At 32.9% G+C, this 13,395-nt stretch overlaps 2 protein-coding genes across 2 annotated transcripts; one reads left to right on the forward strand and one right to left on the reverse strand.

Moving 5' to 3' along the window:
- Positions 1–1,832: 1,832 nt before the first annotated feature.
- Positions 1,833–6,309, forward strand: LOC104117409 (uncharacterized). The gene is made up of 9 exons (XM_009628461.4): positions 1,833–2,050; positions 3,053–3,259; positions 3,426–3,514; positions 3,594–3,732; positions 5,110–5,184; positions 5,296–5,417; positions 5,511–5,586; positions 5,704–5,763; positions 5,986–6,309. The coding sequence occupies exons 2-9, from the start codon at positions 3,146–3,148 to the stop codon at positions 6,112–6,114; spliced, it is 804 nt and encodes a 267-aa protein (XP_009626756.1). The 5' UTR covers positions 1,833–2,050; positions 3,053–3,145; the 3' UTR covers positions 6,115–6,309.
- Positions 6,310–6,781: 472 nt separating this feature from the next.
- Positions 6,782–13,035, reverse strand: LOC104117408 (probable transcription factor KAN4). The gene is made up of 5 exons (XM_009628460.4): positions 12,704–13,035; positions 11,929–12,005; positions 10,475–10,533; positions 7,495–7,606; positions 6,782–7,131 (listed from the first exon to the last, which is right to left on the reverse strand). The coding sequence occupies exons 1-5, from the start codon at positions 12,852–12,854 to the stop codon at positions 6,949–6,951; spliced, it is 582 nt and encodes a 193-aa protein (XP_009626755.1). The 5' UTR covers positions 12,855–13,035; the 3' UTR covers positions 6,782–6,948.
- Positions 13,036–13,395: the final 360 nt, after the last annotated feature.

Consider the following 13,395-nt stretch of genomic DNA (forward strand, 5'->3'; position numbering starts at 1 on the left):
TAACGATCCTAGGACCTCCTTCCCTAGACATAACTTTAAATAGTGAACCCAGTTATCATTATAAAGGAGACGAATTTTCTGGCTAAACTTACACTACATTCTATACAAAGCTTAATACAATCTTACTTTTCTGCTTTTTGATCTCATCATTGCTGTGCCCGGAAACCTTGTTCCCGGAACTGTCATCTCTCCTGTTTCATCTATATTTTAAGGCTAAGTATTGTATATTTCTTCAATTATTGCATTATTTCAGGATCAAATTAGTTCACTTATCTAGAAACCACGTATAAATTCAACTGTACCATTTTACGGGTAAACAGAATTCACACTAAAAATTGATCAATTTGACCCTTGTATTTTGAAAAAATGCAGAATGGCCTAAATGTCACCTATACTTGTGTCACTTTGTCATATCGGTCCTCCTACTTCACTTTTTTTCATCCAGACACTTTAACTTGTTCTTTTAAACCCCTTTGACCGTTGATCAAGCACATATGGCAAAATAATGGTTGAGCTGGACAAAGTGGGTGTAATTCACGCGGATAATGAGCGTGAATATGAACATTTTGAACCAGAAATAATTAAAATAAGAAGAAAAAACCATTAAAATAAGAATGAAAAATAAATAAGTAAAAAAAAAAAAGAAAAAACCAAAAGAGATATGTCTCTTTCTGTTCCTCCCTTTTCGTTCCCCCCTATACGCTTCTTCTTCCACACTACCTCCCCCTCCCTCCCCCCCCCCCAACAACAACACCCGCCGCTCCCTTTTTGTTCCCCCATTACGCTTCTTCTTCTCACCCCCTCCTCCCGTACGCTTCTCCCCTCCCCAGCTTCTTCTTTCTCCCCTCCCCCTTCTGGTTGTGAACATCTCCCCTACCCGCCCCACCCCCAAATCCAGATAACAGATCCTTCCTATTTTTCCTTCTATCTGCATAGATCACCATAGCTTTAGCAGATTCTCATATATTTACATCTCAAAAAGCAAAAACAAACTCAATCATTATTCAAGTTAATCTTCAACAAAGATCCAAGTTCAAAATTCAGTTTGATTCTCTTCTGGTTCATCAAAAATTGGATCATTTGCATGAATAGCCACTTTTTTGGGCTGATCAATTTCATCATTTGAGTAAAAAATACCTAAATGACTATTCATCGACGGTATTCATCGACGGAATAGTGAGACAGAGAAGCGAGATGAGAATGGAGAAGGGATATGAGATGGACAAGGCAGAAGAAATCCGTGAATTTGAGGGAAAAGAGATGAGATGGAGGCATTGGTTTTATTTTTCTTTTTCTTTAAGGACATAGTATATAATAAGTGCTTTTAGTAGATAAAATATAAAAAATGACGTGGAATATGATGTGTCATCCACATCAAGCAAGTAAGATACACACACAATCAAAGGGGTTTAAAATATAGATTTTGAACAAGTTAAAATATCTGGATAAAAAAAACTTAAAATAGAAGGACCAACGTAACAAAGTGGCATGTGCCATTTAGGTCATTCTGCCTTGAAAAAATTCAAACAAATTGAACGGATAACGTATTAAATTCTAAATATAGCCTGGTAAGGACGTGTTGAGCTGGCTAACCAATCCGTGTTGACAACTCTTTTGAAACAAAAGGAGTAAGCTATCAACCTTTTTTGAGAATATAACAAAAAAGAACAAGAAAACAAACCGATGATTATTGGAATCCGTAATACTTTACAGGGAACTAATAATAATGCAATGTAAGAATTGTATATTTGTAATTTTAACCAAATTGCAAAAATGTCCAATTTCAAGAATCATCTAGTGCCACGTGTGAAGCATATGTAGATTCTAGAACAAACTTTACACACACAAGCAATAGGCAGACAGAGGGAGCGAGAGTGTCGTCCAAGTCTCATCTCTCAGATTCTCTTTCTTTCTTTCTCTTTCAATTTCCGTTTCTGCAAATAAACGAGCAAAGAATAGCACATAACCAACTTACAACAAACAATATTCTCAATTATAAAGGCTGACCCTTTTTGTTTTCCTTTTGAGAAATCTTCCTTTTTGTTGAAAGGTAAGTCAAAACTAGTCCTTCTTCTTCTTCTTCTTCTTTTGTTTATCAGTTATGTTGCGAATTGAATCTGTATTTTTTTTTTGGTATATCTGATTAGTTTGAATCGTTGCATTATTCTTTCTATCAAGTCTTAGTTTTGCTGCCTCTGTGTGTGTGTGTATCTGTTTTGGCCCTGTAATCTATTTTTCTGTAATCTGGCGTTTAGTGTAGAGAAAGATGTTTTCTGTGGAATGTTTTGTATTTGAAAATATTTTTTTTGGATACTTTTTCTAGTGTTTCATTAGGTATAAAGTAGGTTGACATATGAGAATCCTACAAGGTGTAGAACAGGGAATGACCGAATGAGGATAGTATTTTTCGTGAAATATTTTAGCACTAAAGATTGGCAGTTATAAATAGATATTGATTGAAGTAACTGATAGAGGAAAATGATTCTGTAGCCTAAAATGCTGAGAAATTGAAAATTTTACGGAAACCTATTTCTGGTAAATTCGTGTAATTTGATTATGTTTTTCCTTATGTTTGTGATACAGAATTACTGCATCAAGTAGAAATTTCAAGATAGTTCAACTATTATGATAAAACTGTATTAATTGTACCTTACTAGAGCCAACTGGATAGAGATAATTTCTTTTTATTATATACTGATTCCTCAAAATGTATTACTGGAACTCTTGAAATCTCAACTATATATGTTGAAGGCCCTGAAGACTACGGCTGAAATGTGGTCTAGTGTCTATATCGGGTTTAAACTCATGCAATTTTTTGAGTTTCTAGTCAAAATAGAGAAGTATATAAGTTAAAACTGCTTATGGTGTAAATTCTTCTGCTACGGCAAACATTTGCTGTCTTCGTTGGACTGATTGCCATGTGAGACCGCCTATGTCATGCCTAGTTGCCAACTCTGACCGTACAATTTTTGCTATACATCTGAAGCTGATAAATAGCATATTTTTGAGATTGATGTAGTTTATGTTTCATATTTCCTCTCACAATTTTCAGGAGAAATAGAGTACGGACAAAAGTCGAAGTAAGCTTACATAAACTTTTTAGGGGGAAGGAAAAGCTGGTATTCTTTCTTCTGCAGCAACTTTAATGGAAATCAACGCTTATCAAACTCGTGCTGAACTGCTTCTTCGAAGCTACATGCTTTCAGATTCTTTCATTGTCTACTCTTCTGTTATTGGTGGCATTTTCGCATGCAAAATGGTATGATTAGTCCCTCTTTGTATCTTAACTTCTAATTGAGTAGTATTTCACATTTCTGCGCTTGACTTTAATGTATAGTCATGTTTACTGTGCTCAATCCTCTTGAGAAAATGTATACTTCATTGTTTTGTATTCCTAACATTTCTTAAATATCCGGTTGTTTCAGGTATATGATCTTAGCCAGATATTCACCTCTATTTACTTTAAGGGCTATGCTGGCCTCTCAAAATCCCGACAAGTCGAGTGGAATAACCGGTAATTAATCATTCTTTTCTCCTCATTTTTACTATTCTTTGTCATGGTCAAGTAAATATAAGCTTCACTTATGGTGTAGGTCCATATCTACGGTCCATGCTATTTTCATTACAGCCATGTCACTGTACTTGGCATTCTGGTCAGATCTTTTCTCTGATGATCAGCTCTCTGGCCTTGTCACTATGCGGAGTTCCACTTTATCAACTGTTGTATTGGGGGTGAGTGCTTTATTATCCACTCATGTTCTTGTTTTACCTATCACTACTGGTAAAAAGAGGGATTGTGCTATAAAAATGGTGACTGATTGGTATTAATTTGTTGGTAGAAATAAGGAATATATTATCACATTAGCGTATTTAACTTTAGTTAATAGGCCTTTTTGAGCATCACTGAGCTTTGATGTTAGTTAAAGTTATCTGTTCATACTTCTGTTACATTGCTGAAATTTCTAATAGTTCTAGGGAGTGGTCTTTTCAAGAACTTGCATTAAACGGAGCTCTTACATATTTGGTTAAGTTATCACTTTACATGGTTTCTTTCACAAGTAGGTTGTGAAAAGTTTAAAGAGGTGATTTTGGGGGCGTCTGTATCTGCATCACGATAAAGTTCCTTTTGCTAGGTTCCTTTAACCACACCCATTATTGTGCATTCACCTTTAGAACCTAGAGTTGTTCGTTGTAAAATTATCTGGATCACAAATGTCCAGCTGGGGTTCCTTGAATCCCCTCCCTTGTTTGTTCTTCTCATCTAATTACTTTTTTCTTAGGGGCTGAGGCACTTTAGCCAGTGAAAGTAATTCTTCCTCGTGTTTTTCTGTATTTTCTAGTCATATTACTTCTTTAGTGTCATCACATTTCTTCCATTTATAACTTAGCTCCAGGTTCGTTTATTATGTCACATCAGAATCACCCAGAACTTGTGGTTCAAATCAGCATGTTACTTGTTTTTTCATTCAGTGATTTTACATACAAAGAAAAGAGAAAAGATTAGTTAGTTGGTCAAAGAGTTAACAAAAGTAGAAAACCATGAGCATCAAGGACTTAAATCTTTGACCACATACTTCCTTCCTTTATATCAAAAGTTCAAATAGTGCTAAATTGCTATGTGTACTCTCTGTTGGACTGAATAATAACCAAACTGATATTGTATCTTCTAATGTATTCTGGTCATGAATGGGATTCTTATTATTGTTGAGTCTCCCAATTAGATGTTAGCAGGGGCGGTAGCAGTTTCTCTGAGGCAGTAGTAACGGTCTAATCGTGGAATCATACTAATGGAAATCTGTTATCTTTGGAATTGGCCATTGACATCTTTGGGTCTTGTGTGAGACACATAATAGCTTCAGACAGAACATTTAGGTCAGGTGTGTAAAGCTGATGCCATAGAGTTTTTCAAAGATGCAATTCATCAGAGAATGCCAATCTTGAAATTAGTGTTTGTGAGATGGTTAATCCTCTCTTTCTCTGTTTTTTATATGTTCTGGAAGCTTTTAAAATGTGATGTCCTTATATTTAATTTATTTTCATCTCCATTTACATGTTTCTCTCTCAACAGTTGTTTCTTTTGTAATCAATTTTATAATGTTTTCTTCGTAGGTTTCTTTGGGATATTTTCTTTCGGATCTCGCGATGATCTTTTGGTATTATCCTTCTTTAGGTGGACTGGAGTATGTAAGTACCTTTTGTTTTCCTTCAGTTTAATCTAGACTTGCATTTCCTTTGACTTGAAATATGAATTTCAACCTTTGTTTGGTGACTGAAGTATTTGTCATGCTTGTGCAGGTCGTTCATCACCTTCTTTCTATGGTAGCAGTAACATATGCAATATTGACTGGTGAGGGGCAGCTTTATGTGTACATGGTTTTAGTTTCTGAGGCAACTACACCTGGGATCAACTTGAGATGGTACCAATGGAATTATCAAAAACCGACTTGCTTCTTTACGAATTATCTTTCCCCGCATTCGATTTTCTTGACCAATCTTTTATGTCTGCAAAGGTATCTTGATGCAGCTGGATTGAAAAAGTCTAAAGCATACCTCCTAAATGGTTTCATGATGGTGTTTGCTTGGCTGGTATGTAAAGTATTTTCCTTCTTCTTTCTGTAATGACCGATTAAAACTTTTTGTCGAGTTTTTGTTTTCTTTCGCTACTGTCTTTATTACATACTAAATCATGGATCTTTATTGCAGGTTGCCAGAATATTGTTATTCATTTACTTGTTCTACCACGTCTACCTCCACTACGATCAGGTATATTCTAAATTAATGACGAGATTCTGATATTACACTTACAACGTTACAGCGCCTGCAAACTTTTGCTTTGCTAGTTTGCTCTATTTCATTTTCAAATGATCTTAGTTATCCAAGTTTGAAGTGATAGACCAAAGAGCTGTACATTAATCGAAATTCTGCTGAAAAACAAAATGTCTTTAAGTCTGCAGTTAATCGATTTCTTTTTTCGGATTGAAACAGGTTAAGCAGATGCATTCATTTGGGATTTTACTGATATCTGCCGTGCCATCGACTATTGGTGTGATGAACTTACTTTGGTTTTGGAAGATTGTGAAAGGACTTATGAAGACTTTAGCAAAGAGGCACTGAAGTTTGGACCAATTTCCTTGATAATACATCAAATGCCTTTTTTTTAAAACTTGTACATTTCAACCTGAGAAATATCAACCCTGGGAAAAAAGTAGCTTAGCAAGATCTGGGGTTTACATGAGGAAAAAATATTACTCAACTAGTTTCTTTCTGTACATAACAATTGTCGTTAAAAGAGATGAGATGTTTGGCAAATGGCAATGTCATTCAAATAGAAAGAAAAAGAGAAAGAAAAGGCCTCATGCTTATTAAACAAACAAATTTTTCATCAAAATTAATAGTGATAAGCACTTAAGGATTGTGATCTGTTGGCCAATGAAGTAGGACGAGAATTATGAGGTCTTACTCAAATTCTAGTAGAGGTAAGAAATTTTTAGTGATTTATTCTCGTTTGTCCAAATTTTGTTGGATAAATTATGTACCTATGTTGGTGGATGGTAATAGTTATCCAATGAAATAGTCGAGGTTCGCTCAATATCAGCTATTTCGGGAAAAACAATTCTTTCACAAACTCTCTACATACACCAAACACAATTTTCTGAATTTCCATGTTCAATATCAGAGAGAGAAAAAGAAATTCTGAGTGTTGTAAGCACAATCTTTATTCTCAAAATTGAGGATATACTGATAAATAACTCTCTCAAAGTGTAGAAAAGGAAGGACCAAATGATAAGAATTAAATAATCCACTAGAATTTCTTTTTAATTCGTACAAAAACTACTGGGCGCCTAGACCTAGATACAAAGGCCAGTATTATTGCTATACCACAATGTACTATAAAATAAGACAAATAGTAATAGCTAGGGGACTACTCTATAATCTATATTAGCATAATTAACAATAGAAACATGAGGAAATAGATAAATCTAGATTAATGTGAGAATTGTCCTTAGTAGAGTTTTCAGATTGGGAATGTTGATAATCATCCAAATTAGGCCAAAAATTGATCTCCCTTTCACATTCACCTTCTTCTTCTTCTTCCTTTGTCATTCCACTACTTAAACTTCCTTGTGCTTCCTGGAAATTAATCACACAAATTAAGACAATGAAAATAATAAGTAATTTGATAAAGCTAGCTATCTTCTCAAATAATAACAAGGTTGGTTACATTAATGATCACTTTGACATTCACTTTATATTTAACTAAAGTCACTAAACTATTTTTTTTATACTTTGCACAAACTAGTTTAATAAACTTCGCTAATATTTAGGAAAAGCTGAGTGATCTTTATTTTTTACAAAGAATAGTTTAGTGAATTTCAGTGTAACAAAATAAAAGTTGAGTCACTACCTGTAAAATTCCCAACATAATTACATCAATCTTTTATCAGTGTTAGAGGAAATGAAATAAATCAAGAGTTAAAAAAAAAATCATCAGACCTGGTAGTCATAGCAATATACATTTTCAGCAATTTGGTCAGTATATTCATTTACCCCCCCTAATTTGTAAGACAATTGACTTCCAGGTTCTCTTAATGTTTCAGACACATGCCTGCAATGTGTAACGAAAAGTTATTCATTAGTGACATGAACATACATACATACATATATATATATATATATATATACATACAAATAATAACATGTTATTGTTATAAAGCACACTAAATATAATTTAACTATTTAGAGATAACTAAAAGGAAATTTTACCTCCAACAGCAAAGGCATACACCCTATTTATTATAAACCAAAATTATTTTCTATAGCTATTTTTTATATTTTATAGCAAAATAAGTATTTATGGTATATACGATCATTGAAGCATGAAATAAGGCATGAAATACGCTATTTATGTTTTTCCTCTCTTAGATAGCTGGACATACTTATTTTTAAGGTGATTGCCGTTACTATATTCATGAATACATGGCGCGAATACATGTGAATACATGCACATCCAGCTGGACTGCCCTGATTTTAAGCGCTTTTTACTGATGTATTCATGAATACAGCAGCGCGAATACATGTGAATATATATGCGCGTACAACTGGACTACCCTGATTTTAGGCCGCTTTTTATTGTTGTATTCATGAATGCAGTAGCGCGAATACATGTGAATACATGCGCGTACAGCTTGACTACCCTGATTTTAGGCGCTTTTTGTTGCTGTATTCATGAATACATGACGCGAATACATGTGAATACATGCGCGTACGGATGGACTACCTGTTGTATTGAATACAGCATCGCGAATATAACGAATACACTAACATAACAACTAAATAGTAGCTATAGGAAGTAATTATGTATATGGTAGGCATAAGAATTTAATAAACACCAAATAATAGTGATTTCTGATCGTTAGCACATGTCGGAGCAATGTTTGAAGAACAAATTATAGCATTATTAGCTTCGCTATGTCTACAGTTGCTAACACTAAAACTAAAACCTACCTATAATAGAAAAAAAGAAAGGGGTTAAGTTGGCCAGTTACATGTAAACTCGAGTTATATTACTACAAAGAATAATAACTGAGCAGCAAAAGTGGCCAATTTGATCACCAACCACCAGAATATATATAATTAAACCTCTTTATAATAGTTCAATTTGTTCCGATATAGTAAAATGTTGTTATAGAGAATATATATTATAATATACGGCAAAGGGCCAAATATACCCTTATACTTTCGAAAATGGTCTAAGAATACCCCTCGTTATACTATTGGGTTATCTATACCCCTACAGTCATACTTTGGGTTCAAATATACTCCTCATTTAAACCCCTCATTTAAACGGATGGACACGTGTCAGCGTCCTGTTGGCCAATTCTAAATATCTACTAATTAATTAAAAAGATCCATTACCCATACCCGAAAAGCAATTTTCTAAAGCAATTTTTTTTTTTTGTAAAAGCTGGAAAAAACTGAAATATGTTTTACTGAAAAAAACGAAAATATAGTTTTTTCCTACAAAAAAACTGCTTTAAAAAAGCTGAAAAATATTTTCTAAAATAATATTTTTGTAAAAACTGAAAACCAATTTTCTAAAGCAATATTTTTATAAAAACAAAAAAAAAAACTGAAAAATAATTTTCTAAAGCAATGTTTTTGTAAAAACTGAAAAAACAAATATTTTCTTCTTTTTTTTTCCAGTTTTTAGTTAAAAGAATTTCAGTTTTTTTCCAGTTTTTAATTGCTTTAGAAAATTGCTTTTCAGTTTTTTTTTTTCAGTTTTTACAAAAATATTGTTTTAGAAAATATTTTTTTACTTTTTTTTAAAGTAGTTATTTTATAAAAACTGGAAAAAAAATATTTTTGTTTTTTTCAGTTTTTAGTAAAAAATGATTTCAGTTTTTTTCAGCTTTTACAAAAAAAAAATTGCTTTTCAGGTATGAGTAATGTGTCTTTTTAATTAATTAGGAGATATTTAGAATTGACCAACAGGACAATGACACATGTTCCTCCGTTTAAATGAGGGGTATATTTGAACCCACAGTATGACCGCAGGGGTATAGATAACCCAATAGTATAACGAGGGGTATTCTTAGACCATTTTTAAATATACAGGGATATATTTGAACATTTGCCGTATAATATAACATGAAAAAATAATTTCAAAGAAAATTTAATCGTTATAGTAAAATATTGTTATTGAGAGGCCCGACTATTTTTTTTTAAGTTATCTCAAAGCAAAAAGTCAGATGTAAAGTTTCTTATAATTTGTCTTTTCTTCTTTTCACCCCTTTACTTTCTTTACAAAAGTGACGATTAGGTAGAAATAGCCACTCAAAGTCTATGGAGTTATTTACATTGAGTTGATTAATTAGCTGGCATATAAATGAAAACTAGCTGGGATTTTATTCATAACCAAAAGTCATAGTGTTTTGGTAAGCTAATCATGCACTAATTAATGTATTGATATCCAGGTCTTTCCTACTGCAGTCAAGTAAAGGGAATTTAAATTCATGCTGAAAAAACAAAAGAGAAACAGAATCAGACTCTGAAGTCTGCTAGTGAAATTAGATTCCATATGGGTAAAATTAAACTTCAAGATTGTGAAACAAATTTGTAATTTAAGAAAGAGTTATAGTAATGATTAAACTAGGTTGATAATAATTTATAAAAAAAATGAACTAGGAAGATAATATGGAAGTGTTAACTGAGTGAGAGATGTTAAAATATTATTAGTTACTGTCAAAAATTAAGGTGGGATGGATAAGATTCATCCATATATCCTTAACCACAGGTCTGGGCTCGAGTTTTGGGAATGAATAATTGAATTCTGGTATGGAACAGTTTCTCTTAAATGAGCCTCACGCAGTATAAGAATTCGAATTAATTGGAACTCTAATACGGAGACGCAACACCAAGTAAAAAATTAAAAAAAGATATTGTTAGTAAAAATATGAAGATAGAGACTTACAGAGGGGAAGAAGACCTAACAATAGTGATGCTGGCTCGCTCTTTCAAGTTTCTGTACATCTGAATTTTCAGAAATTCAATCAAATCAAACAATGAGAAATTGAAAATAGCTTTAACTCAAAGACACCATATACGTGGAATGGGAAAACAAAGTTAAGATAAAAAGGTTACATAAAAGTGAAATTATAACAAAGAGAAAAACCGAAATTGTAACTTTGTAAGCCCCTCAAAAAGAAGACAAATTCAAAATAATTACTCAAGGGAAGCTATTATTGGTTGCGTTGATAACTTTTTTGCTTATACATTTTTTAAAAAATAATTTGCAACTCTGATACAATCCAGGGAGAACCACACCCGTCTCCCCCGACGACTGTGCGCTAGACTTTTCTAGCCCCGGGCGAACACTGCAATACCAACATCACCATCAATGGCACGCTGGACACGGAGGGTCCCTACCTTGCAATGGACCATAACATCCTTTCAATTAAACTTAGGGCTCGATAGAGTTTTAAAAGAAAAGGAAAGCAAAATAAATATTCTGATAAAAGAATGCTCATCGGTAAACTGGATTTCAAGCTTTTGAAAAATTATCTTTCAATGATTTTATAACTTTTAGGGCTAGCTAGCTATGCTTCATACCTAAGCTAGTCACTTATCTAATAAAAATATTTTATGCCAATTTCTGTAATTAATAAACAAAAAGTTACACACACAAGAACTGTTACATTTTATAACCGATCTAACATACGATTTGGTCTAGCTTCAATAGGTATATGATTTTTACTGAAGTTTGTTGTGTTTGTAATATCATTACAATTAGGATGTTATTTTTAGATGGGCAGAGTTAGAGGGCAGGTTATGAGTTAATTTTGGTCCAAATAATATATTTGTCTAAAGAAATCTATTTAATATGTATATATTAATAATTAATAATTTATTTTTAGTAAGCTTCAAATCTTGGTTCTATTTTGAACGTACCTTAGGTCACCAACAAGTGGGAAAGAATTTAAATTAAAGCTTTGGATTATGCAGCAATCTGATACTATCATTTGTTAATTATTTTGCACATCAAAGGAGCGAAAGAAAAGAATTATGCATTCTTAAGCTAAATATGGAAATACCTACGCCAAACTGATAGATATTAAATAAAATTGAGAGAAATATTGCGTTTAGATCATGCTCATTTTAAAAAAAAAAGAAAAAAAAAGAAGAAGCAAATGGCAAGTCTTTTTTGTTTTCTCGAAACAATCATACTACAGTATGTCAGTATTAAGAAGAAGAAAAACTTGCGCTTTTCTTTATAACTTGGATTGCTTAAAAAGTCATGATCTGTATACTGGAAAATTCTGGTTCCAAGAAAATTAAAAGAACAGAAAATTCCATTTAATAAATTTTAAATTTGATACTAATATAACAAAGAAAAAACCATATAGAATATCCTAGGGTATATAGTACCTGGAGATGGCTTTTAACATGAGAAATCTTCAATCCCTTTACTGCCATCATCTGTTGAATTCTCTTTGGAGTTGCTTCTGTCAAATTAAAAGCCAACAAATTTTACTAATATATCATCAATTCATCATTATTAACTAATGACGATTATCCCATATTTCTTTTCCATATACCCTAACGTGATTCTTGCTCTTTATAAGAGTCCTGCACCCTTTACCAGTGGCGGATACAGGATTTTCGTTAACGGGATTCAACATCAACTATATATACATTAAAAAAGAATTGAACTTATAAACAGTGTGATTTTCAGTAGAAGAGAGTTTGGATGAACCCCGTTCGGCCCCCTCACCCCCATTCCTAAACACCTCCACACCCCCCAAAACATCTACGGCGAGGGGCGAAGCCCCACTTTAGTTAAGGTGGTGGTCAATTGACCACCCTTTGTCGGAAAAATTATATGGCGTATATAGGTAAAATATTAGGTTTTAGAGGTATATAACATATATTGAACATCTTTTTATCGGATTATTTTTTTTTTACTTATTTCAAGTGTGAACTACCATAAAAAGAATTCTTGACTTCGCCACTGTCTATATGGGCTACATCCTTTCTTAGCACTTCTTATCTAAAGCCAAGACATCCAAATGATGAAATAGCTAGAAAGTGAAAAGGAGAACAAAAATGGATCAAGAAATAAACAACTAAACAACTGCAATATTAGAGGTAACCAAAAAAATAAAATAAAATAATCATTTTTCTGTAGTTGGAAATTACTTACTGTCACTTCCTCCAAGATGTTCAACAGCTTCAATGAAAAGTTGATGAAGCTCAGGCGTCCATCTCAAACGAGGAACTGAAGATTTCTTGTATTGTCTAACCCTTGATATTTTCTGAGAAGAACTGCTTTTCATTATTGAGAATTCCATCATCAAAACATAAATGGATTGGCCTAACTTGGATTATATATTATATATTTATAGAGAGAGATATATAAGTGGTTCCAACCAAAAAAAGAAAGAACAGAATTACGGCTAAGAGAGTCTGATATTTTGGACTTTTCTTAGTATGTGTGGACTTTGGGTAACATCCTTTCATTCCTTGCCATTTCCATTCCCTGTCACTTACGTTACCGGCATTTTTTTTGGCATGTCAATATTTGAAAAAAATAAACGAATGAATAGATTATTATAATTACAAGCAAAGTCATTTTTATATTTATACCCAATATTTTTATTTTGTATACTACTTATGTATACCTATTTTTAATAAAAATTTTGACAAACCGGTATCACGTGATACCGCTTGTTGCAAGGTAATATCCGCCCTCGGTTACCTGAAGCAAATTCAAGACTTAAATTTTATGGTTTTAAAATTATAGTAAATATTATACTGAGTTTTATAACATATATACAGAGCCAATACTATTGAATTCAAAAGAACTCTAGACTGCACCCCTTCACCCCCCAAAAA

This window comes from Nicotiana tomentosiformis, chromosome 7, assembly GCF_000390325.3.
Source record: "Nicotiana tomentosiformis chromosome 7, ASM39032v3, whole genome shotgun sequence".
NCBI lineage: Eukaryota > Viridiplantae > Streptophyta > Magnoliopsida > Solanales > Solanaceae > Nicotiana > Nicotiana tomentosiformis.